The sequence below is a fragment of the Schistocerca cancellata genome, chromosome 3, assembly GCF_023864275.1.
Source record: "Schistocerca cancellata isolate TAMUIC-IGC-003103 chromosome 3, iqSchCanc2.1, whole genome shotgun sequence".
Lineage (NCBI taxonomy): Eukaryota > Metazoa > Arthropoda > Insecta > Orthoptera > Acrididae > Schistocerca > Schistocerca cancellata.
Genome location: NC_064628.1, coordinates 196,540,675 through 196,568,062, shown reverse-complemented (window position 1 = coordinate 196,568,062; position 27,388 = coordinate 196,540,675). Strand labels below are relative to the sequence as shown.

Below are 27,388 nucleotides of genomic sequence, written 5' to 3'. Positions count from 1 at the left end.
TTTGTACAGTCTGAGGAAATACAAGAAGTCTGACAGTGTCTTCAAGGAAAGGTACTACACTTGTCAGAAAATTAGACACTCGATCTTTTCATTGTTTTGTACCCCATTCACACTACTTACTGAAGTGTAAGATCACATCAACTTCGCCTGATTAGTGAACTTAAACAGTGTGGAAAACTTGTACAACTGGTTCTTCAAAATAGACATAGTGGCTTGTGTTTACGATGAACAGTGGTGGATTGGCAAAGTTGATAATATTGACTGTAAAACCAAGATGTTCGTGTTGTATTTTATCACCCTTCAGGACCAAGGACTCAATTTTAAAAAATTGAGAAGAATAAAGTTTGGATGCCACTTAAAAATGTTTTAAGGAAGTTGTCTCCCATGGAATTTACAACTGTGACTGGGTGAACTTATCTAACAGCCAAACTGAGTGAACAAATTTCTCATGTGTTCAATCAGCAGTGTATTAAACAAATAACAAGAGAACAATATAATGTAATTAGTAGGCTTATTTTCAATAAAAAGTAAGTAATCATAGATATGATTAAATTATATACTGTAACTGATATGTTATTCCACAAGCCTAGATATCACAGATGTTGACTTGTGTTGGTAATTTTTTTCCATAACTTCAAATTGAATCTGAAAGTTCAAATTTATACTGAAGTTTGACATCATAAACGTGTATTAACTGAAATTTAAAATTAAAATATCCATTTTTAAAATAGTGTTTTTTTAAGTGTAAGCTGCTCATCATTGATACTCTATCAAAAGTAACTATACTATTCAGTGTAATAGCAGAAAAAATATGAAAGCTGAGAAATTAATCTTTCTTTGGAAAACTACTGTTAAAAAATTGAGTTTGTTTAATTTGTGGGTGATAACTTAGAACCATTAAAATATATTAAAGAATACATTCAGCTAAGTGATAATGATCTTAATTTGTAGCCCAGAGTGTGTTGAACTAAATGAATTTTATCTGAAAGGCTTCGGATGATCCACTACTGAAAAATTGTGAAAGATGTAGAGGCTTGCAAATATGGAAAAACGCATGTGGCCTGGAACAATTATGGTTGCTGTTTCAAAATAACAAACAATAAATTTAAAAAAAAATATTCTTATGACTACTAAACATTGGGGAATTCACCCAGCAAATATAAAATTTTTCTGAGATAGTCAGGCAACAAGTTATTTTTTTTCTTGAACCACTTGGTACGGGTTGACACTATTTACGGTACTCATTTATTTATGATGGTGTGCTGAGAAGTAATGGCTTCAGATTTGTGAATACTCAAAACTTTTTAAATAAAACAAAGGTTAGCAACATTCTAAATCTTAGTGTGTAAATATTTTTTAACATAGTCAGCCTGGTGACACACATTTCTCCCAACAAGAGACCAGTTTGTTGAAACTGTCACTGCAGAATGTTTGACATTGTTGTTGGAGCCACAACCTCACCACAGCTTTTGCTGCTAGGGAAGTCCTCAAAGGTGTCCTTTAAGTTGCTGAAACAGATGAAAATTGGGTCAGTTGGGAATGTCTGGAGGATGAAGGATGACAGTGAACCCAAAGTGTCATATTGTTGCAGATGTCATAGTGCTCTTTAGTGGTCTGGCACTGTCACACTGAAGGAGAGGATGCTCAATTTGTGGGTGAATTTTCTGCAGTTAGAAACTGGATTACAGTGTGCTGTTACTTGTGCACAGGTGTAGTTAAACCACCATGTTAAACACCGTGATTCTGAGTCCTCTGGTGACAGAGGTTGCATCTTGAATCAGCAAAGTGAGAAGCAGACAGTTTTTTAATACCAAATGATCTAGAAGTTCCTGCATGACCTTTACGGATTTTGATTAAATTTTGTATGAACAATTGTGAGTTCCCAATGAGCACTGCTAAATTTCTACAGTCATTCAGTACTTTAAGTAATTTGTTTGACCCATAACACAGCCATCAACAGTGGACCTGTGAATTTTCAGCAAATTTGAGACAATGCCTCCTCTTGAAAGAAACAGAATGGTCACCTTCATCTCTTTGTGCTCAGTTAAGCAAAATAAGAAAAAATTGTTTCCTCGGCAATTTGCACGTGGATAATTTAAAGCAGTCAGTCGAAAGACACTTTGAAAAAAAAGTGATGTTGAGCATTTCATTTTCCTTGAAGTAATAGCAGCATAAACCTGAAAGTTTGCACACAGGAACTTAACTGTACAATGTGTTAAAATGTGAAATTACATCCTCCTTCTTTCCAGCAGTTCAGATTGAGGGCAAAGTTGACAATATTTCTAAAAAGCCAAAAAGGGTTATTTTTAACCCACGTTCACAAGTGTCTTCTGCAGTCTTTCGAACAATTTTCTTGAGAAAGATTACATTGTAAACCATCTAAAAGCTGTATGTGGTTTGGCAATACAAATATATAAGGCCCTAAAAGAGACAGGGTGGAGGTGCAATGAAAATGGGCCCATATTAGTGATGGGAAGCTCGTGAATGAGACATTCAAATGAACGCTTCACTCTAGTGAAGTGTGAACTAACCACTCAATTTCAGTGAACTGATACTTCAAACTCTTCAGATAGCACACTCCACACTTTTTTCTAGTTCGTTCACTCACTCTCTTCCCCTCTTCCTCTCCCTCTCCCGCTACATCGGTGCTACGTCACTCATTCTCCCTTCGCTTCAGTCCTCCCTCTACTGCCTGTCGACGAATCGCGCGGTGTTTGTGGGGAACGATAGGTTTAAGAGGGGTTGTGGAGGTGAGGGGCGAGAGGAATGCAGCGTCAGTTGCTTCCTGCAGTGCTGACTCATTACCCGTGACTATTGGTGCAATTAAACTTCACGTCTACGGATAGCCTACCGTTGGCAGTGCTTGCAAACAAATGAATATTAAAGGTACAAACGAAGAAGCTGGCTGTGTGAGCACGCACAGCCAACATGAAAATAAAAGGTTTGTTAATGACACTGAAAGAGGGATTTTACTCGAAATCTTACCAATGACTACAGGTGACAGTTTACGTTTTGAATCTGGAGGGTTATTATTATCGACAAAAGTAAAATCTACAGGAAAACGTCCCGAATAATTACTTAACGTGGTTATATAGACTTTGTAACAGTGGTAAACATACTCATTCTATTTTGCATTAAATTTTAAAAGGAACATAACATTGGACTGTATTCCGTTGGTAGCCCTAGTTTTCAGCCCATGAATACAACAAATAATGTTTCATTTGGCAGATAGACTTTTTTGCGCGCTTCATGAGAAAATGTCGAGCAAGATTAAATTTAATACCTTCTTTATATGTGACAGACTTCTCTGTTTATCTTTTCTTTGTCCCCTTCGACCATGTTCTATTTAACTCAGACGCTGTAAGAGCGTAAAACGTTGCATGCACGTTACTGCATAGTTCGGCCACCTGTTGGTAAAATTATGAAGTATTACGAAGCTTTATTGTACGAGCGGGGCGAAGCGAGCGTAGCCGAGGTTGAGCGGCAAACTGGGCAACTTCGCCAGGCTTCCGTACTTCATGAATGAACTACTTCATTTGAACGTTTCACGGCAAAGAGTGAAATGAATGAAGTAGTTCACGGGAATGAACGAGTTCGACCCATCTCTAGCCCATATTATGCTGGTACTCAAATCTGATGTCTTCTATAATGTCTTAAAATTGTTCAGTACTCTCCAGGGAAGGCAATGTTGAAAGTCTTGACTAGAAAGTGAGGAAATCAGAATAGCTTGAAAAACTTCTGAAAACGGGTTGTCTTATCACCACTCGTGGCATATAACTACAGAATCAAACTAGTTATAAACACCACAATTTGTGTGTTGCCAAGGCAGTGGAAATCATGGTAATTGTTGCATAATAGCTGCAGCATACACTGTACAGATAGCCTGCTGGTTTTATACCACTGTCACATAGTGTAAATTTTGGTGAAGTTCACAGCAGACTTCATGACATTTTTTGACATTGATTCATAGTAGAGAGAATGATTATTATGTCTTCTTGTTGTGTAGTGTTCTAGATGCGCTATTCAGTTCTGTTTTGAGACACAGTGTACATTGTGGTACTGTAGATTTCAGTTAATATGGGACATTAGTATGTACATAAGAATAGTATAAAATTGACATGGTTTGTGGTGACTTAACCAATGCTGTTAAGTCTCTGAAGATGGCCTTGTAATCTGAAAACTGGTTAACACAATAATAGTAGTATTGTAGAACAAAAGCAAACTGGTGCTTCTCATTTATTACTGCTGATTCCTTTTAAACTGAGAGAACCAGCATCCCTATCACCATAGGAAACACAACTGATAGCTGTGCAACAGCAGCCATGGGTTTCTTTCATTAGCACAAGTTACCAAACCCAAAGATTTCTTTTCAAAGGATTCCAAGCTGCTGATACACTTCCATATGTCAGAAACAAAAGGTGAAAGTGGTCTCTCTTAGGATCCTAAGCTTATGTTTTGAGTTCCTTACAGGTTTCATTAATTTGCTGTGGAATTGTGTGAGAAAGTAGCACCTCTGATCAGCTGCTGTCACTGATGATTCTTTGGGAAGAAATTTTGATAAGACAGAATCAAACAAATTAGTTTTCAAGTGTGGTTACTTCAAATTATTAAGAGCCATAAAAAGGACCATTCTTTTCATTGGTTTCCTTATCCAATTCTGTTCTCTATAAATAATGTTGTAGTGCTGAATGCTGTACAGATGTCAAAAAGACTGCATATTCACAGTTTTGACTGAAGCTTGTAGAATATAATATCTCAGATCTAATTTGAGTACCAGTGGAATAAGGCCCCACTTCCAATGAACTTCTACCTTGTCATTTTTTTAGGGCCTTAGGTGCATGCAGTGCAAGATCATTTTTTGGTTGTTTGGAACAGTGTTCCTAATGAAACAGGTTTAAAAATGTAAACAGAAAACTCTTCCTTGTAAAAGGTAGTGAAAAATAGTGATTTTTGGTGTTCTTTAGAAAAATTGTCACCTTTGCCCTGAATTTGCATTGTAAAGTGGTAGGAGGATGAAATTCTAGGTTCTGAAATGTTATATTGGGAAGTTAATACATGCAAGGTTTGAGGTGTATCTTGCAATTACTTCTGGGGATACAAAAAGCTGAACTTCACATTATGTAGAGTGTGTATTTTGTCAGTCAACTTTGCTTCAAATTTCCCATATGCAGATCACTCAGAAAATCTATTTTGCTAAAGAGTGCAAAGAGAGAGAGATTCTCAGTTACAGAAAACGACACTAAGGGGTGAAACAAATTGCTATAGCCCTGCAAGTATTAAATTAGCAGAAGTAAAACTTTACTAATGTCTGTGGGAAATGAGTGAACCGTCACAAAATTTCAGCAAAATCCATGATGGTTGTATGGGAACTTCTCCAGAATTAGACCACTTGGCCCAAAATGACCCCCAAGTAATATGCATGACATATAATGCCTCAAACGATATTGAGCACAGAAAAAAAAATTGGAGGCATTAAAGACTTTCAGTTATCAAGGCTGCTCCTGGTAAGCTTTGCTATTTTGAACAACCCACAAAAGGTGATCAAATGAAAAACTTCATTTGCTATTTGTTTCACGACTGTATGTGTAAAACATCCTGGATTTTATGAATAATTCATATTTCCAACTTACTTTCAAACTACTTCAGTTATGTAAACAGGTTCATAGTCTTGTTAATTGTTTCGAAACTGTTTCAAATTTAGGATTTTGCTGCCCCAAAAAGATCAACCTCCTTAGGTGGTGGGATGGTTTGCCCCTGTAGAGCTGGCTGTGGCTGGAGACCTGCCCACCATCCTTGCTGATGCAGACACCAGTGTAATGTGTGTATGAAGTTTTGTTAACTGTTGGGTTCTCTTCCTGGAAAAGCTGGGGAGGAGAAGTCAATGTGCTGTGAAGTGGATGGCTTGCCCAGGCAGTTTGGCATTTTTGTTAAACAGTTTTCAGTGTAATAGTTTTGTGCACCGTGATTGTAGTGCCTTTAATAATTACTTGGTGGACTTTCATGCATTATAAGCAGAAGCAACTCCACCTCTGGGAATAAACTTCGTGCTCACAGGAGCTCCTGCCCCACTCTCCCAAATCCTGCCCAAGTGAGTTATGTGCTGATAACACTTTCCACACTGACTATGCTACTGAGTGGTTATCATCATCAGTTTGGAGTAGTCAGACAGAAGACGAGTTGATACTTCATGTTTGTGCCTTTGTCTTGGATGCACAGCCTGACACCACATACAGTGAAACCCCTATTTCATGTTTTTGTGGGGTCCAGACTTAGAAAACACAGAACTGAGAAAAATGGAGAACTTCGGAAAATGTTAACCTCCCAAAATAGGAGCAAAATGCATGTAATTTGCATATATGATTAGACTGCAATCCTCTCAAATACTTTGTACAAAATCTGTTAAAGGGAAGCAAATTAAATGTACAGTACAATGTTTGATAATTTATGGTAAATAATTACATCAGTTAAAAAAATCAGATGTATAATAGCAAGTACTCATCAAAAAATTGAAATTGGTGTCAGTATAAAAGATAATCAAGCATGTTTTCAAACATGCTAAGACTACAAATTATATGTTCAAAATAAGTTTTTGAGAGATCATCGTTTATGCTCTCAGGAAAAAAAAATTGATGAACATATTGAATTAAACCAAAACCATCACAGCAGCTAAGTGTTTCAACCATTAGCAAAAATGCGGTCATTTGCTTGATGTACTTAATCACCATTGCTGTTACTGTTTAATGCTTTTCTTTTGAGCTGCACTTAGTATGCTCACCATTAGTAAAGTGTTATTTTGGGGTTAATGAGAGGAACAGACATGAATAATGAGGCTAATTTCCCATTAGATATTACAAGCTTAAGATAAGTTGGCCCATTGAATTTCTATACACTGTAAACCGTAAATTTGAATGAAAGCTCAGGTGCTATAGTTTTGCTTCATGCCCTCTACCACTGCTACCAATCTTTACAATCTACAGTGTGTGATGTGTGTGGTGCAAAATATATACATGAGCAGTGTATTTAGTTGATGCAACTGTCTTACGTTTGGACACAAGTCTTTAAAATGTGCTATTGCAAAACCCTTGTCTATTTCTGTGTGGAATCTTTATCATAGCACATCATCTGCATGAAAAGTATATTCTCAGCACTTCACAAAATGCTTTCACCCCTACTTCCTTTCGCATCACTGAAGGACTGCTTCGCCCCTGCACGCATCCAGTAGGTGGTGTGGTGGCTGCACTGGCCATTGGGTGACTTTGTCGCCAGCCAATAAGAGTTCGCTAGCTGGGAATAGGCAATGTTTCCTTGATTATGTTAGTGTATTCTTAGAGACAGTGTCTAAATTTAAAAGGTTAAAGATTGATATTGTTGCTGAATACAGTACATTGAAAGAAAATACATGCAAAAAGAAGACTGAGTTATAAGTGGCACAAGAAAAGTTGTTGGCTGGGCACCTTCATCACGTATTGGCTCGGTCTGGAACACTTTGTGTCAACTGTCTTGTTTTTGCATTACCACTCAACCTAGAAGTAATTGGATCATAATTGGCAGGTGAAGCTAAATGTTGCAATTTGTGTTGGCAACGCTGATGGTGGATTACATAATTCCCCATAATTCTGCCACCACTCATGGTGTGAACCATTTGTCCTTTGAGTCACTTAAAACTTTTGTCACATCAAATGTCAATAGAAAGAAAATGGGACAAAGTGAGACATTGAGTAAGAAATGTAAAATCTGGGTATTTTTAACATTGCTCTTACACCTTTTTCAAAGGGGCTACAAATTCATTGTGTAGAATTGAAAAATGTAAGAACTGCAAGAAATAACATTTGTGTCAGGGATTCCATTCACTCCTTTTCAATATTCCCCATAGGATGTTACTTCCAGGGAGTCATTTTGGCAAAAGTCTGCTGTTGGTTGGAGCTCCCCCGACCTCATGATGAGATAGTGTAGTGCAGTGCAGCGCAGCAGGGTGACAATACAGCAAACATGGCACATTAGATGGTGTCGTTTGTTGGTACATTTTACTTTGGTTTAGTACACAGCAAGACAGATCAAATAATGGCATGACAGATGTATTACACAATAGGACTACATAAATGAGAGGAAAAATAACTCTCATTTGGAGAAACAGATGTTAATGTAGCCTGTGTCAGATATCTCTTGCCTTTTACCAGATGAAGATGCAGTCCATAGCTGCTTCTTCCTTGTGATAGGTTTCTTCATTCAGATACCTAATCCCTAGTTTTTGTTCTTCCATGAAGCACAAAAAGTTTCATGAACTTCACGAAACAGTCGTTTTGAAATGGTACATACTGTACAAATCTTTTTTGTTTGTTTACACTTCATGTGCATGAAAAGCAATAAATTCTTTAAACTGCAGCACTTTGATTGCACATGCTGGTGGAGAGAGTAAAGACCACCACAAGGTATAACTGATGTGCAGTCTGCCATAGGCTCTCCTACTTAACTTACTGCTGTAGGAAAACCTAACAAGTTCTGGCATTAAAAGGCAATATAGTGTGCAGAATATTTTACTGTATGTTGAAGGATATCAGAGAGTGGTCATTGCACAGTTACCCCATCTGTTAATAAATTTTCTTAGACATTTACAATTTCTGTGACTTCTCGCACTGATCTCACATCGTTTACATAGAGCTCACTAGTAATGTACATAATCTGGGCAATGTCAAACTCCCCTCTCCAGGTCCAGTGGATAGAATAGGCCTGTTAGAATGCCTGTTGTAAGAGGTGACAAAAAGGAGTCACCCCTATCAGCCTTTGTGGTGGTCCCCTGTAGGATTTGACCTCAATTTTCCGAAATTTTCCCGAAGAGGGAGTCTATTGGGAACGGTGCCTTAAATGGTGCATTGTGCATTCAGATCTTTAGCCCAGTTTCTTGTTGTGGCATTGCAATCCTGCTCATTCTCCATCTCTTTGAAGAAGACACCTTCCGGGGTGCATTTTCCTCCATCCACTGTGCACTGTCATTTTCTGCACCAACAATGACCATGGAATCCTGTGCACCTCATATCTAGCACGGTAGCCAGTCCATTGTGGTGAACCGCCATGTACCCTGTTAGTTGTAGCCTCTTGACTACACAGGGATCACTCTGCTGATGCCTGTGCTGTTAACTCCCCACATATGCCAAGTAGTAGATGCCAGTCACCCTGGGGCATTGGGACTCTTGGCAATGGCCATCCTGCCAGGTGGTCTTCGCTGCGGCTGGGTGGCACCCGGTGTTGGAGTGGGTGGCATCAGGGCAGATGACGTGCGACGAAGTGTATCATGTCATCACTTGCTGATGATCAAATGACAGCATTCTCAAAGCATTCCAAGTCTCAGTACAGTGCAAGGAAGTATGATCCTAAATTGTTCCCCTCCCTAGCCACACAACAGGATAAACGCTAGTCCAAGGATGGCAGCGAACCTTATTCACCCCAGTACCTTGTATGTATGAGAGCTGATGGGGACTCAGTTGTCTCAAAGCCTCAGTTTTTTGTAGAGCATTTAGAGGACAAGTTTGGGGAGGTGAAGGGCTTGTCTAAAAATGGGATGTTTCTGTTACCAGCATGTCTCGTAAGTGCTTAAATATGGTCCAGGGTATTATTTCCACAGGACCTTCTTTTGCAGTCTGATGAGCTGTGCACCAACTTAGAGAAACGAGGAGTTTTTGTCCGGCGCATCCATTGGGATCTGAGGGATAATCAGGTTGCCCCCAGTGCCTTTATTTTTGCCTTTGAGGGTGAAAAATTATCCAATAAGGTCAAGGCGATGGTATACCATTTTGATGTCAAACCACATATCCTTCCCCCAGTGTGGTGCTGGAAGTTCGGCCATGTATCTTCCCGCTGTACTTCCAGCGTCACATGTTGAGATTGTGGACATCCATCCCATCCCAATACTCCGTGTCTCACCTCCTGTCTGTCTCTCAGGTCAAGGCAGCAGTTCCTGAACACCATTAATCGTTCTACATGAAGTTCCATTGTATGGGAGACCATCAGGAGGATTTCTGGGAGAGGTGGGAGGTGCCCTATGGCTGCTATAATGTGGAATGGTACTCTCCAAAGACCCCAAAAGATATTGCCCAGTCTATGGTGGCTCATTTTGCAGCTATTACTGCAACTGCCAGTCAGAATCCAGCCTTCCAGCCCCACGGAGTGGCTGCTGAGAGGAGCAGTTTTGACTTCCGCTCACCCAATACAGAAGAGTAAAACTGCCCATTTTCCATGTGGGAACTGGATTCTGCATTGTGTGGGGCTCGTGATACATCCCCTGGTCAGGATAGAATCCACTATAGCATGCTGCGGCACCTCACAGGCAGAAATAAAGAAATCCTCCTGACTTTTTAATCTAGTTTGGATGTCCGGTCACTTCCTTGACGTGTGCCATGAAGCAATTTTAATTCCTCTTTCAAAACCTGGCAAAGACCGCACGTGCCCGGGTAGTTACCGTAGTGTTGCCCTCACTAGCTGCATGGGAAAGACCTTGGAGCGGATGGTCAACCGCTGCCTTGTCTGGAATCCAGACAACTCCTTAGTCGCTTTCAGTGTGGGTTCAGGAGGTATCGCTCCACCTTTGATAACCTGGCCCTCCTGGAGGCGGCTATACAACAGGCTTTCCTGCGCCAGCATCACCTGTTGGGAATATTTTTTGACATTGAAAAGGCATACGACACTACTTGGAGGCATCTTATCATCAGGCAGCTCCACGAATGGGGTTTTCGTGGATGTCTTCCCAATTTTATTTGGTCCTTCCTGTCGCCATTATTTTCGGTACCAAGTCGGAGACGCTGTCTAGTCGCTTTGAACAAGAGAACGGTGTTCCTCAAGGTAGTGTTAAGTGTGACGGTCTTTGCTATTGCTATTAATAGTATTACGTTTGTTGTGAAAAGTCCTGTGCAGTGTTCCTTGTTTGTGGATGATTTCTCTGTATTTTGCTCTTCTTCAAACATTGCAATGACGACTCGTCAGTTGCAACTCACTCTGTGACATTTGGATGAAAGGGCACAGAAGAGTGGTTTTAAGTTTTCAGCTGATAAGTCTGTGTGTGTTCTTTTTAACCATTATTGTTCCATTTTTGACTTGCGTGAGTTGAGGATGAGGGACACCGTTCTGAATTTTAAAGACATGGTGAAGTTTCTGAGCCTCACTTTTGATTCTAAGCTTACGTGGCTGTCACACGTTAAGGAACTGAAAAAACGGCCTCTTAAGGCGCTGTCTATTTTAAAATGTCTTAGTCACCACACATGGGGAGTGGACAGGACTTGTCTGCTCCGGTTTTACAGAGCCTTCGTGTGGTCCCGGCTTGATTATGGATGGGTCTGCAAGACCCACTTACTTGAAGCTGTTGGATGTGGTGCACCATGAGGGGATTCGGTTGGCCACTGGGGCGTTCAGAATGAGCCCCATACCGAGCCTCACTGCAGAGGCAGGTGAACTGCCACTTCACCTCCGGCGGCGTCTACTAATGGTGCGCCAGGCCTATCAAACATTATCCACACCATACACACCTGCATACCACACTGTTGCTCAGCCTCCACTGGAAAGGCTTTTTCGCAACCGGCAACAAGGCCCTATGGGATTCGTGCAAAGGATTGCATTTTAGAGATGGGTGTGGCCAGTTTTAATGTTTCACGTCGAGGTTGGAGCAGATATCCACCTTGGTTCCTCCAGAGGCCCAGACTGATTTTAGATTTGGCAAATTTTAAGAAAGACAGTACATCAGATTTTACTTTCAAATCTTTGTTTTTTAACATTTTAGATAGGCATCATGATTTTACAGTAGTCTACACTGACGGATCCCAACAGGGATTTTCTTGGCTGCTCAGTAGTGTTCCCCGAACGTGTCATCAGGATTCGCCTTCCCCAGGAATACACTGTTTTTTCCGTAGAACTTCACGCAATCCTGAAGGCATTGGAGCAGATACGGTGTACTCAGAGCAAACACTTCCTAATTTGCTCTGACTCACTGAGCGCATTAGTCACTGCAGAACCTGTACCCAGCGGAGAAGTTGGAACAGCTGATTTACGACCAACTGTACATCCTCCGACGACAGGGCAAGCAAGTGTCCTTTTGCTGGGTGCCAGGGCATGTGGGCATACGGGGAAATGAACAAGCTGTTACAGCTGCCAAGGACGCCTGCAGATTACCGGAGGTGACACAATGTTCTATTCCTTTGCGAGGTGTTGTTTCTGTGCTGTGGTGGAAGTATATGCAATTGTGGGAGGAGGAATGGCTGGCGGTGAGGGAAAATAAGCTGCGGTTGGTGAAACCCACCATCCAGCCATGGTGTTCCTCCTGCCGGTCACCTAGGTGTGACGAAGTGACCCTTACACGTCTTCGCATAGGGCACTGTCCTCTTACGCATGCCTTCTTACTACGGCGAGAGGAACCCCCGCTGTGCGATGCCTGTGGCGTACAAATCACTGTACGCCACATTTTAGTTGAGTGTGATTTATATTGTTCTGTCAGGGCGGAAGTTAATATTAGTGGGGATCTGCCCTCGATTTTAGCCGATGACGAGGCGAGTGTCAAAGTTTTAAGGTACTGTGATGTTTCTGGGCTTCAGCCTAAAATTTTAGGTTGGAATTTTTAGTGTGTTGCTGAGTGGCTGACCACTCATTTTTCTTCTTGTAATAGGCCAGTTCCAAACATGTGCTGTGTGTTTCATTTTAACCCCTTCCCCTACATTCTCTTGCAGTTCTCCTCTTTATGTGCTGCTTTCCACTTGGCTACTGTTGACGTGCACACCGCCTATGTAGACAGTCACCTTTAACTTTAGTCCTATTTTTGCACTTGCTACATTTTAGTGACACTAGTCTGTTGTTTCTGTTCGGGTGCTAAAGACTACACTGTTGAGCGCCCGTAACACCATATCCATCCATCCATCCAGACTCTGATACCAGTCACATAGCTACCCAATGCACATACTCCACCTTCCTACCACGTTTCGTCCTACACACCTACGGCCTCCCTCAGAGCCACTAGCTACCGATGCCCAACCCCTCCTTCTGGTGCCCCCTTTCCCCTCTGTTCATGTCACGTAGCACCCCATTCTACATGCTGACCTGCAGTGTGTGTGTGTGTGTGTGTGTGTGTGTGTGTGTGTGTGTGTGTGTGTGTGTGTGTGTGTGTGTGTGTGGGGGGGGGGGGGGGGGGTATGCTTATCTGTTCCTTGAGCATGTTTGATGCGGGTGATTAAAGAACGTACTGATCCACAAATAGCATAGTAAAATGAGAGCGTGACAAGATTAGCAAAGGATTGAGTCAAGAATTGTTGGTGATAAGATGTGTACTAGTGCTTTGAGAGACTTGATTCAGAGGAAGACCAAACATTATGGTTACAACCCATGTGCAAAAGTTGGAGTATTCATTTCATTTCACTTCAGTTCGGTTGCTAGGTAACTTCAGAAACATCATTCCAGAAAGACTTTTTCTAATATTTGATTTGTCAAGTAAGATTTAAATTCAGTGATGCTGTTACGTAACTCCTATGTCAGTTGCTATTCGCATTTTGTGTGAGAAAGTGGACACTAGTTATGGTTAACATTTATATTCTGCAGGATTCTGCACTCTTTGCTTTTGTATTTTCTTTTGTAAACAATAAATAATCCAGCATTCTCTCATTGTTAGTGTAGTGATTTAAATCTTCAGATTGATATGTAAAATACCTGGCACTTTCTGTTGAGCTGGAAAATCCTGATAACTTTTCTCCATAGCTTTTTCTGTCTTACATTGTTTCAGTTCATCTTACACTGAGAAACACTGTTGTAGTGATCAGATAAATGGATAGGTGGTGTCTTCAGGCTCAGAAGATAATATAAATTGACATTGTTTTGGATGTTAAGGGTAAACTGATGCATCTCTCCTTGTTACAAACTGTTCTCTTGATTGCTGCAGCCCACATAATTGATAACCTGCCTTACATCCTGATCCCTCAAACTGTCTGCCCCCTCCCCCACCACCCTTTCTCTTTCCCCTTAGTCTCAAAGCAGGGTACCCTCTTCAACTATAAGTAAGCTCAGCTAAGGACTCAGTTTCTGTTCATTCTTCCACTCTCCTTATCTTACATATGACCATTTTTGCCTTAACCATGGTTGCTGGTATTTTGACCCACCACTTCTGAAAATATTTTGTCAGTAGTGGAGAGGTCACCTGCTGTGGTGTGGATCCTGTAGGAAATGCAATTATTCACTTAGTGTGATAAATTGGATATGTGGGTAGGGGGCAGGGGTCATAAAGTACTTGCACAGCTGTGGCTTCCTGACTGTACAGGGACTCTCAGGTCTGCCTCAGTGCTTATGCATATGTATTCATGTCCATGCAAAGGTTAAATGTGCGAGACAGCTTTCACTGTTCGGGCATTTTGACCATGGAGAGCCGTCTGTTGGAGTGGCACATACATTGACAGTGTGCACTGAAAAGACACAAAGTATCTCAAGCTGGTGGCTTTACAACCCAACAGTCTCATCAGTCAAATCAGATAATACACTACCATTGGTGGAAATTGCAACACCAAAAGGAAATGTGTGAATTCAATTTATTTAATACCACAGGTTAGGTACATGACAAGTAACAAATGATTACCTTTTCAAATCTGTATATGTCCTTAGAGACCTGCTATTCAGTGTATCGTGTGGGCACCATGCACTGCAATTAGAGCTGCTATATGCCATGGCATTGAATCAATAAGGTTCTGAATACATTACCGAGGGATTTCCCTCCACGCAGTTTGTATCTGAGCCCACAAATCTGTGACGGCAGTTATTGGAGGACCGGAATGCACCAGGTGCCGATCAACTATATCCCAGGCATGTTTGATGAGTGATGTGTCTGGCGAACATGAGGGCCAGGGAAGCAATGGTACCCATAGCTTTTCGAAGAAGGCCTCTACATTCCTCACAATATGTGGCCAGGCATTGTCCTGTTGAAATGGGGCCTGTGGTGATGGCTGAAGCTGGGGAGTACCTCAGGCTCCACAACCACCGTTAGGTACTAGTTGCTGTTCAAGGTGCCTGCAGTACATATGAGGTGAGATTGGTTGTTGTAACCAACGGTACCCCCAAACCATCACAACTGGTGTTTGTCAGCTATGCCGCTCCACAATGCAGCCCTCCATGTTGGGGTCACCACGGTACTGCTGGACAGGTATGTGGCCATCACAGTAAGACACTTTGAAGTGCGACTCATCAGAAAACATTTCGTACTGCCACTCATCACCCCAGTGACGGTGTTCATGTGCCCATTGCTGTTGTTGGAGCTTGTGGTTTCTGGACAGTTGAAGCCGGCATAATGACATGCGTGCAACCAGTCCAACCTGCAGCAGATGGCAGCGAACCATCTTTGCAGACTAGTTCACACCTGTGCAGTGCCCGAGCTATGAGCCAACACTGTGGATGACACTGTGTGTTCTGTAATGGCCAAACGGACAAGATGACAGTCGTCCCGTGCTGTGGTAATGTTCTGTGGTCCAGTTCCTGCTCGTCGCAGTGTACGACCTTCCTTTATCCACAGATTCCACACATGCATTACTGTCACAGCAGCATGTTCTGTGTGAGCCGAAATGTCACAGTATGACAACCCCGTTTCCTGGAGACCGATCATTCTGCCCCATTTGAATTTGCTCACATGCCAATATGGCTCCCTTTCACGTCAATGAGGCATATTGGCACTCACTTCATTGTTTCCATCTTGTGTGACAGCTCTGCACAGACTACACTAGGTGTGACACGGACTGTCAGACCGACAACATAGGGCTCTGCTGGGCCTACGTGTACCCCACCTCGCTGCAAAATGTATCGCATATTGCTTGCATACCTGTTGCCACATCAAAGTGTGGTGCTATTCAGGTAATTCCTTCTTTGTGTTGCACTTTTCACAAACGGCAGTGTAAAATGTAGAGAAATGAAATTAAAGGCATTTATTTCATTAGTTGCACTGTGGGAGTAAAATAAAAGTACCCTACACCTTAGTACTTCAGAACCAGAGGAGATTAATAATTCTACCTGAATACAAACCATTGATTTCATAAAAAAAAGTGAAGACAAATACAATGATATCTCATCTAGATAAAATGAGAAGTAGAACTATATTATTAGAAATATCTCCTGGCCAGATTTAGATGTTTTGATGTAAAAAAACTTGGTGATATCGTGTTCATAATTAAGAAGTCTAAACATCATCCAAAGGATAATTTTTTCCTTTGATATTACACTGCAGCTGAATAATTTGGGCTGATTTAGAAAGGTGGAGGAATCATTTTGTCCACCATATCCAACAAGACCCGAAATGGAATGAAGGGAAACTAGAACATTCATTCTGGCCTTAAAAATTGATTTAATCCTGAGAAAAATAAAAATTCGTCCTTTATTTTTCACCATTGTGGTTAGAGAATACCATAGCTGTTTTAGTAAATTAGACTGTAGGAAATACTGTAAACAGCCACAAGTTTTTGGAAATGATTTTTATTGTACCATTACTAGTTTTGGGGCTGAGCCCATTGTCAGAACAAAGCTTCTATTTCTTGGAAAGTATTAAATTTGTGTTGTAAAATAAGTATTTGTGATTAAATAGATCACAAAACATTGAAAATTGCAGTTTTAAAATATTAAATTAGCTGAGTTGGTAGGTGTTCAGATAAAAAATACTGAGAACTTATTGCTCTGTCTCAACAACCAGCAAAAATCGGCTTTAACTGCTGGCAGAGGTAAGAGTTGAAGGAAACTTAGATACTAAATTTTGTAGAAAAGTGTAAATGAATTTGTTAGTGAGATTAGAAATATACAACCACATTCACAGTAAACATAAATGCATCCTAAATAATAAACTAAAATCGTGAAAACCAGCTGTACCTCCAAAATTCCGTATTACTATCTTAATTTTGAAATTATAGAAATAAGACAGAATACCCTTCATTGGTCATTACAAGCACCTTGCAGATACTAATAAATTATAGCTTCAAAATATCTGTACTATGAATTATCTTCGCAGTAGCTGCAGAAGTGTAATATCTGTAAACAAATGTATCTGCCATCTTGTATTTAGTTCAGCTTGTGGATCATATAGTTCGAGAAAGAGGCTCAAACCTTCTACAATATATAAAGGATAGCTTTTTATGAAGTAAGATGTATAGAGCTCATATACAAAGTAAAACCTTTTGTAAACTATGAACTTGTAGTAACTTTGTTGTATTTTAGGATACAAATGCAAAACTGGCGAAGAAATCGGTGCTACTGTCTGACAATGGACTCAGGCCCAAAACTACTAACAGCACTAGAAAATCTCTAAAAAAACTTGAGGATGGTTGCAGTATTTCATATAGTGTAATGAAAATGTCTTGGTATGACATCAAATTGTATGTACTGTCTCAGCTGTGTGTGTTAAGTCATGCAGTATCAAAGAGGATCTCAGGAGATAGTGGGTGACAATTACCCAAGAATGCTCCATGTGAAAACTGTTGTGTTAGTGGTGGGGAAGGTCATTTACCATATGTGGACATAAAAGATCATTTAAAAGGGAGCCAACTGCGGAAGTACTTAACTTTAAAGACTGTTGAACACACTTTAAAGCTTTAGATGAACACTTAAATCTGTACTGATAAGAAAAGTCTGGCAATTAGCTATGACCAAATCTGCAGCCAAAATATACACTCGTGCTCCCCCTTTCACATTGGGCCTCAGTTGTCTTTCCAACATATGCCATGGAATGACGTTCTCCCCTTTACATCATCTGCCACGAGTACCTTGGACTCCCTTACCTAGGCGAAGTAGTATGCAGCAGGACAGATTGCTCTTTGATCTGCCTCCCTGCCTTCCATCCCTCAGATACATCGCAAACCACAGTTGTCTTAATTGTTACAACAGCCAGTGATGGCAGGAGGCCTTGTCAGTGGCCTTCAGGAAGTCCTTCATTTCCTAGCACCTTCCCAGATGTTTACCAACTGAAGCTAAAAATCTAGAAGAAAAACGAAATAAAGGGAAAATGTTATCCGATAACCCAGTAGTGCCAGATCTCTGGATGCTACATGAATTAGACAGATTCAGAATGATCCCTTTATGAAGCGGTATTTTCTAACATCGAATTTGATACTTATTTTCTCTGCTTTAGTCCCCCTCCCACTCAAAATGTGTGCAGGAGTTACCCAATAGAATTACCAATAGCTACTTTACCCTCGCTACTGAACTTAAACCTGTAATAATTCACACAGCAGTTAATAGAGCCTTGTACGAAATGATTCCCAGCTGAATAGTTTCTACTTGGTTTCTACTTGTAAACATGATGATGATGATGATGATGATGATGATGCTGATGATGATGATGACGACCTAGGGATATGAGGTGGTTAGAGAGAGAGAGAGAGAGAGAGAGAGAGAGAGAGAGAGAGAGAGAGAGAGAGATATGAGATATCAGAACAGGTTTTGTGTGTACATGGATATAGTTTCAGGCTTTGATACAGGGTGTTTCAAAAATGACCGGTATATTTGAAACGGCAATAAAAACTAAACGAGCAGCAATAGAAATACACCGTTTGTTGCAATATGCTTGGTCTGCTTAGTCAGGCAGACAAACTTTCGAAATTACAGTAGTTACAATTTTCAACAACAGATGGCGCTGCGGTCTGGGAAACTCTATAGTACGATATTTTCCACATATCCACCATGCGTAGCAATAATATGGCGTAGTCTCTGAATGAAATTACCCGAAACCTTTGACAACGTGTCTGGCGGAATGGCTTCACATGCAGATGAGATGTTCTGCTTCAGCTGTTCAATTGTTTCTGGATTCTGGCGGTACACCTGGTCTTTCAAGTGTCCCTACAGAAAGAAGTCACAGGGGTTCATGTCTGGCGAATAGGGAGGCCAATCCACGCCGCCTCCTGTATGTTTCGGATAGCCCAAAGCAATCACACGATCATCAAAATATTCATTCAGGAAATTAAAGACGTCGGCCGTGCGATGTGGCCGGGCACCATCTTGCATAAACCACGAGGTGTTCGCAGTGTCGTCTAAGGCAGTTTGTACCGCCACAAATTCACGAAGAATGTCCAGATAGCGTGATGCAGTAATCGTTTCGGATCTGAAAAATGGGCCAAAGATTCCTTTGGAAGAAATGGCGGCCCAGACTAGTACCTTTTGAGGATGCAGGGACGATGGGACTGCAACATGGGGCTTTTCGGTTCCCCATATGTGCCAGTTCTGTTTATTGACGAAGCCGTCCAGGTAAAAATAAGCTTCGTCAGTAAACCAAATGCTGCCCACATGCATATCGCCGTCATCAATCCTGTGCACTATATCGTTAGCGAATGTCTCTCGTACAGCAATGTTAGCGGCACTGAGGGGTTGCCGCGTTTGAATTTTGTATGGATAGAGGTGTAAACTCTGGCGCATGAGACGATACGTGGACGTTGGCGTCATTTGGACCGCAGCTGCAACACAGCGAACGGAAACCAGAGGCCGCTGTTGGATCACCTGCTGCACTAGCTGCGCATTGCCCTCTGTGGTTGCCGTACGCGGTCGCCCTACCTTTCCAGCACGTTCATCTGTCACGTTCCCAGTCCGTTGAAATTTTTCAAACAGATCTTTTATTGTATTGCTTTTCGGTCCTTTGGTTACATTAAACCTCCGTTGAAAACTTCGTCTTGTTGCAACAACACTGTGTTCTAGGCGGTGGAATTCTAACATCAGAAAAATCTTCTGTTCTAAGGAATAAACCATGTTGTCTATAGCACACTTGCACGTTGTGAACAGCACACGCTTACAGCAGAAAGACGACGTACAGAATGGCGCACCCACAGACTGCGTTGTCTTCTATATCTTTCACATCACTTGCAGCGCCATCTGTTGTTGAAAATTGTAACTACTGTCATTTCGAAAGTTTGTCCGCCTGAAAACGTATTGTTGTCCCAAGCATATTGCAACAAACGGTGTATTTCTATCGCTGCTCGTTTAGTTTTTATTGCCGTTTCAAATATACCGGTCATTTTTTAAACACCCTGTACTTACCTCTGGATGGGGTGATATCACACTAGATGATCACTGATTCTTAACCCTAACCTCTCCACCCCCATCAATATGTAGGCGTCTCTAAGTATATGAGACAGTAGTAATCAGTCTCCCCTTTACTCTCCACTGGTGGGATAATGAAATAGTCACCATAAAAATGATGCAGGATCCGCTGCAACATGAACATCCATTAAGGTATACACTTATATTCATAACACTTTGTGTCTCAGCTAGTCAGCTAGCATTCTGATTATCAAAAACAGTGTGGTGGAAATATTTGGAACTATTGGGACCTGGGCTAAAATTTTTATGTCTTCCATGGGTAGTTTACCAAACAAAACCATCTACTGTAGAGACAATCTAAGATCATATAGTGAGGAAGATATTTAAAACTAGACCACTTGACATAAATTGCCCTATAGTAAATGTGACACAGATAGCCTGTAAAAATGTACCTTGAGCTGGCAGGAATGTTTTCTGCGGTTCGTCAGACTGCAAGCCTAGTAACGTTAGTAGGTCCTCGGGCAAACAACTGGACAGGATCATGTATTAAACATAGCTTATATTCTAGCATTTGCCACTTTTGTACACACACTTACTTTTAATTTGGAATTGTGCAACTTTCCTTTGTACACATGTCAGAATGGGTGAGGAAAAAGCATCCTCCGATATTTCTGGGGTGAAATTTAATGTTCGTAACGTGAAAGTTTCTTGCAAATTATCAAATTTTGAGTAATATTCAAAGGAAAATTTTCATGATATCTACTGCATGAAACCTTATTCCCAAATTGTTTTGCTGTTATTGAAACATTTTAATCATCTTTGTAGGCCACTTTTTCTAATGGTAAACATTTTGACCAGTGACACACATACATTAAACATTAGATATGTTATTGCATTTGTTGCAGTACAGTTAAATTTCTAATGAAAATATATAATATTGTTGTAATTTTAATGAAGTAAAAAAATTTCTTATACACTATTATTTTAATAACATTTTCGTTTAAATCTTATTTTTCAGTTGTCAGTGCCATCAAGCTTGTCATCAGCTGCATACCAAACGCAAGGGTTCTCCCATCCTGTGCTTGGGCCAATGGGTCCATCATTGCCACAGTACCCATCGTCATACAGTGCGATGAGTACTATGACAGGTCTTCCAGGTGCAGTTGTTCCTAACATTGGTTTGCATCCAGATCATCGCACAATAACAAAACCACAGAGTGAGTTAGTTATGCCTGTTCAAATACAGGATAGAGAACCTGCCAGCAATAAAGACCAAGGTGCGAGATACGGTAACTGTTGCTATTTGCCTGGGCATGCATCACAAAGCTTTCTACTTCATACGCGTATGATTTTGAGGTATAATTTATGCCTCGTGGCACTAAAGCTTACCTTCTGTGGTGGTGGTGGTGGTGGTGGTAATTGAATGTAATAAAACCTAAAATTGTTTCCAGTATGTGGACTGGGAGTAGAAGTAACTTCTTTGTTGGTACTCACATTAAGGGTAGATTGAAAAGTGTTAAAAATTAGGTCACATGATTTGATAACCTTACTTTTGTTCAAACAGATCAGGCCTACTGTAGTCTTCAGTTGTCACCATTCTTTGACTGGATGAAGATAATCATGCAGTGACAAAACATGTTTTTCTTAAGATTTTGTATAGCCCAACTGGAGAAATTTGTATGGCCACTACACTACCGCTGAGGACCATGTTTTAATATATAAATTAGTATTTGTGGGTCACTTAGTAGGTTTTTCACAGTGACAAGACTTCACATATAAATAGGTACACAATATTCTGAACTAAGTTCTGTATATGAAAAAACTGTATAAGGAATGCATTTTTACTATAGAACAAACAACTGAATTGGCACAGTTAGTCTAATTTGAAGTTCTTTTAGAGCAGTGCATCAAATGTTGGCTCTCCCAGTGGCAAATGTCGTAAAGCTGACATTGAAAATAACTTCGTCATCCTCATTTGTTCCTAAATCATAAATACCCTATCTTCGTGTATGACTTACTTAGAGAGAGAATTTGTCAGGCTTGTTTTATAAACCAATACTCTGCATAAGTACATAAATTTGTCTGAGAGAATAAAGATAATGGGAACCTGTTCATCAATCTAACTTCCCTGCATTGGGTTCTTAAGATTATTTGATCAAAAATATTTTACTTCTCAGTCTACCCTTTTACTGCAGAGTACAATCTAAGTGGTGTTTTACATTTAATATAATAAATGTACATAGTTTTAGTGCAGAGAAGTTTTTGCATTAGTGTAGTTACATACTAGTGTCATTAACTTGCATGCTGCAGTTCTTGGTACTTCCTAATAACCTTTCATATTTCATTTAACCCTGTCCATGTTACTGCATTGGTAAATAGCAAATATTTGAAAGTGCAGTAAGGCTTGTCATTGACTAGTTAAGAATGTAACAGCACTTAAAACTGGATTCGCCGTTGGTGTCTGAATAGTCTAGTTTTTGTAATTGGGAAGTATTAGGGTGTGTTGGTTTTAAATGCAAGTTGTTGGGGGTAGGGATTAAATTTTAGACTTCATTGTTCTATGATGAGTTTCTTAATATGTACAAAAATCACATGGTCTCCAAAATGGAAGACTCGACTTAGATTGTTCACGGATCCCAACTTCTCTTCAGATGGTCTCAAAAGTCCTGAAGCCTCCCTCTGTCTGGAAATTGTTACCTTTTTATTTGATGCGTTCTTGTTCTTCTACTGACTGATCACCTAAATGTTCAATCATTGAATTAATTAATTCTCTCATTTAGAGTGTTCCGAAGGCTCTGTAAAGGAGATGCTAGTATGACAAATTGCAGAATACTACACCAGTGGAAAGACATATTTGCAAAATGTTTTAAAGAATCAGTGTTAGAAGAAAACCGACAATTACAGTGCCTGATGGTATATATAGCATATGGTGCCTCACTGTATATATCGCATATAGGTTGTAAGATAAGGGGATACAGGTGTACCATGAATTTTTCTGTTATTTACAAATTCATTAAGGTGTATTAAGTTTCAAAGATGTCTTCTAACAGTTTTCATGTGTGCTGTGCTTTTAGAGTAGTGTCACTCACCATTGTAATACAGCTTATTATATGTTATGTGTTTCACCTTCTCCCTTACAGTTTCTATTAAAACTTTCTGGCGGATGAAATGTGTTAGAATGGAACTAGTGTGTAGAACATTTGCCTTTCACAGGCGTATGCTCTACTGACTGAGCTGTCAGTGTCCCATGACATGCTCCCACAGGTTTACTTTCACCAGTACCTGCCCTACTTTACCAAATATTCACAAATGTTTCTTAGCATAGTTACAGAACTCGTGGAAGAAAGGATACTTCAGATAAATGGTTTAGTCACAGCTTAGGATTGTGTGCTAAATGAATTTTCACTCTGCAGCTGTGTTTGCTCAGTTGGTAGATAATTTTCCTGTTGTACGTAATTAAACATATACGTGACACACTACCTAGCTTTAGGAAATGGTAGTTCCTTTGTTGGGGAGAGGATATGTTGGAAGGCTAAAAGGTGGGGCAGGTCACTCACCACGATAAGAGGAAACCATCTGTTGAGGTGGGTTATTTTGCTATTGGGCTGGTAAATTAGACAGATGAAATCATTTCAGCTATTAATTTAGTTGCAGTAAAAACAGCAAAGTAGTTCAAATTTCATAGGACTTCTTGTACACTTACTGCCAGTCACAAAATACTGAATTGATACATCGGGCTCTGGGTGGGCATTTGAATATGAATCCGGTTTGTGAAACACTGGATATACGCTTTGGCTGTCAGTTTACTCGGAGTTGATGACATAGATACCCGTCTGTCTTCAAAGGCAAAGCACCGAAACTGGTAAAATCTTGAACTGCAACCCCTCCTGCAGTGGATTTACAGCTCTACATCAAATTCCACTTCGCACAATCATTGGCCAACTCTTGGGAGGCTACTTCCCTGCCTAATAAACTTCGTGCGATTAAGGTGACACCAGGCCCATGGCGTTCTTCCTTTCGCCTCTCTTGAAAGGACCTGACCACACTGTCATCTTCGCATTGGCCATACCAGGCTGACCCATGGTTATCTTTTGTGTGATGAGCCACCCCCACTTTGTGGTTGTGGAGCCTTCCAGTCAGTAGTTCACATTTTGGCTGAATGCCTCCTTTTGGCTCTGCATGCTAAATAGACTCCCCCGCACTTTACCTTTGATGTTGGCTGATTCCAGGATGGTCGACCTGGTTCTCGGTTTCCTCTGGGAAAGTGGTTTTTATTCTCAGTTCCAAGGTTTTTCATATCTCTGGTGTTGGGGCAGAGCGGTGAGTGTTTGGGGTATCACCCACTGTAAGCCGTGTTGGGAGATTCCAGACTCCCCTTCCTGACGGAGATCGTCTTTCCTCCCCTTTTACTCTGTTTTTATCATTTTTTAGGATTGGTCAGTTTCCTTTTCCCATATGCACTTCTACATTCTAGCGGTTGCACCTTTTAAGTCACAGGTGGTCTTGCCTCTGCTGCTTCTGAGATGGGATGTTTCCTGCCTCCAGAATAGCGTTGGGTTTGCTCTCTTGCTGACTTACCACATTTTGTTTTTACCATTGACAACATGACTGCCCTTTTACATTTTTTAAATGATTAATGGAAAATCTCATATAGAGATGTGAAACAAATACTAAAAAAGAGATAGAGGGGCTGGCCAGTACTTACCTCAGCTCAGTAAAGCCGATAGATACACACAAAACAAAACCGAAAATTTATGTTCCTAGCTTTCGGAACAAATGTTCCTTCATCAGGGAGGAGAGAGGGGAAAGAAAGGGAAGAAGGGAAAGGAGATTCAGTTACTCACAACCCAGGTTATGAAGCAACAGGGAAAGGAAAATAGGGAGGGTAGCAAGGATGGAGGCATGGTTGTCAGAGGGAAGCCAAAGATATGGCTTCCCTCTGACAACCATGCCTCCATCCTTGCTACCCTCCCTATTTTCCTTTCCCTGTTGCTTCATAACCTGGGTTGTGAGTAACTGAATCTCCTTTCCCTTCTTCCCTTTCTTTCCCCTCTCTCCTCCCTGATGAAGGAACATTTGTTCCGAAAGCTAGGAACATAAATTTTCGGTTTTGTTTTGTGTGTATCTATCGGCTGTACTGAGCTGAGGTAAGTACTGGCCAGCCCCTCTATCTCTTTTTTAGTATTCTTTTACATTTTTTAGCCTTTTCCCTTTCATCGTTCTGACTTTTCTGAGATGTCACACTATCGAAATGGAACACATTTGAAACGAGGGACTGATGACCTTGCTGTTTGGTCCCTTCAACCCCAACCAACAAGATCATCTTGAACTGCATATCTGAAATGGTGGAAGAAAATGTTGGGAAAGTTAAAGGGATCATTGCAGTAGATTCATAGTTCACGCACCACTGCTCACCCCCCTTTTTTCCCATTATAACAAACTAGTTACAGAGTTAAAACAAATGGTTCAAAACTTAAAGACCATGCTACACAGTTCTGCTAGAGGGAGCAGGTCAGCAACTGGAAGCAGTTAATACCATAAATTATCTGGGAGTACGCATTAGGAGTGATTTAAAATGGAATGATCATATAATGTTGATTGTCGGTAAAGCAGATGCCAGACTGAGATTCATTGGAAGAGTCCTAAGGAAATGCAATCCGAAAACAAAGGAAGTAGGTTACAGTACGCTTGTTCGCCCACTGCTTGAATACTGCTCAGCAGTGTGGGATCCGTACCAGATAGGGTTGATACAAGACATAGAGAAGATCCAACGGAGAGCAGCGCGCTTCGTTACAGGATCATTTAGTAATCGCGAAAGCGTTACGGAGATAATAGATAAACTCCAGTGGAAGACTCTGCAGGAGAGACGCTCAGTAGCTCGGTACGGGCTTTTGTCAAAGTTTCGAGAACATACCTTCACCGAAGAGTCAAGCAGTATATTGCTCCCTCCTACGTATATCTCGCGAAGAGACCATGAGGATAAAATTAGAGAGATTAGAGCCCACACAGAGGCATACCGACAATCCTTCTTTCCACGAACAATACGAGACTGGAATAGAAGGGAGAACCGATAGAGGTACTGAAGGTACCCTCCGCCACACACCGTCAGGTGGCTTGCGGAGTATGGATGTAGATGTAGATGTAGAAATGATTACCTTTGAATGTGAACTTCGATGTCCCGGCATATTTCTAGTTTCAGAATTCTCATGTGTCCACTTGGTCTCTCAAATTATCTTGTTGCCATTTTCAGATGGCTCCTGACTGCTGTGTTCGGGTGAGTGACCTATATATGAAAGTCATTCCATGAGTCATACCAACTATGTCATATCTTGGGATAATGCCATGGGAATTTCATGACGTGGATTGAACCATAAGGCAGTGTGTATCTAAATGCCAACATAAAACAGTATTCCAGTACAGGGTCACCGTAAAGTCTGAAATGTGCGCACGCGCACGCACAGTAACTCTTATTATGCACAGATACAAATGGAACACAAATGAATCAAAGTAGACTATCCTTCAAAATAGTACCAATGCATCCATAGTGTTACCAATGATGGGGAAGGTGTTATGTGACATTGACATTGCCATAAATGTGCCACATGTTGCAATGCTGTGAGGATATTTGTCTTGTTTGCAAAGTGTCTCCCAAGTGATAGTTTCTTCAATTATAGAATGAGATCAAAATCGCATGGAGTGAAGTCTGGGGGATCAGTTGGGTGGGGAAGGATGTCATGTTCCCACCACTGTAAACAATGCTTGAATAGTTCTGCAGTGTGGGTTGTGTGTCACTGTGGAGTATGATTGCATTATTTGATACTACCACACGTTTCTGAAGTATGTATCACTGAAGGTGCAGCATAAAGTTGAGGGTACTGGGCATGGATGGTGTGGCTGTGTGTAACAAGGTGACAATCCAGAATACCATGGCTGTCATGGGCCAGAATACATGACCTTTGTGGGTGATGGAGTCCCACACCTTGTCATCATTGCATACCTGGATAATGCAGTTCTGTGTATTGGGTCTTCCAGTCTGGTTCATATGCTTGTGCCCTGTTTTCATTAAACACAGTAATGTGATTGAGCATGTCATTCCAGTCTGGCTCACATTGTTTAAACTTCTGCACCTCTGTTAACTGATGTGGTACCCATTTTGAACACATACTGTGCACATTAGTCACACCTAACACCGTTGCTCTCGACATAACTGTCGGTGGGATTAACTTCTGCACAGTCCAACATAGGCTATGTTAAACACTGTTCAATAACAGCCATGGACAGGTCAGTAGGGACAGGTGTGGGCTGCCCACTTAGTGGAAAGCTATTGTTGCTGCATGTCTGCATCAGAAAACCATCACCCACTGCTGCTTGTAGTTTCAAA

At 40.9% G+C, this 27,388-nt stretch overlaps 1 protein-coding gene across 3 annotated transcripts in view; it reads left to right on the top strand.

The window, feature by feature from the left end:
- LOC126174813 (protein LSM14 homolog A) overlaps window positions 1-27,388 on the top strand; it is a 148,018-nt gene that overhangs the window by 20,566 nt on the left and 100,064 nt on the right. For all 3 annotated transcript variants that reach the window (XM_049921191.1, XM_049921189.1, XM_049921188.1), the window contains exon 3: window positions 21,026-21,284. In XM_049921191.1, the coding sequence (XP_049777148.1) occupies window positions 21,026-21,284 (259 nt within the window). The remainder of the gene's footprint in view (window positions 1-21,025; window positions 21,285-27,388) is intronic.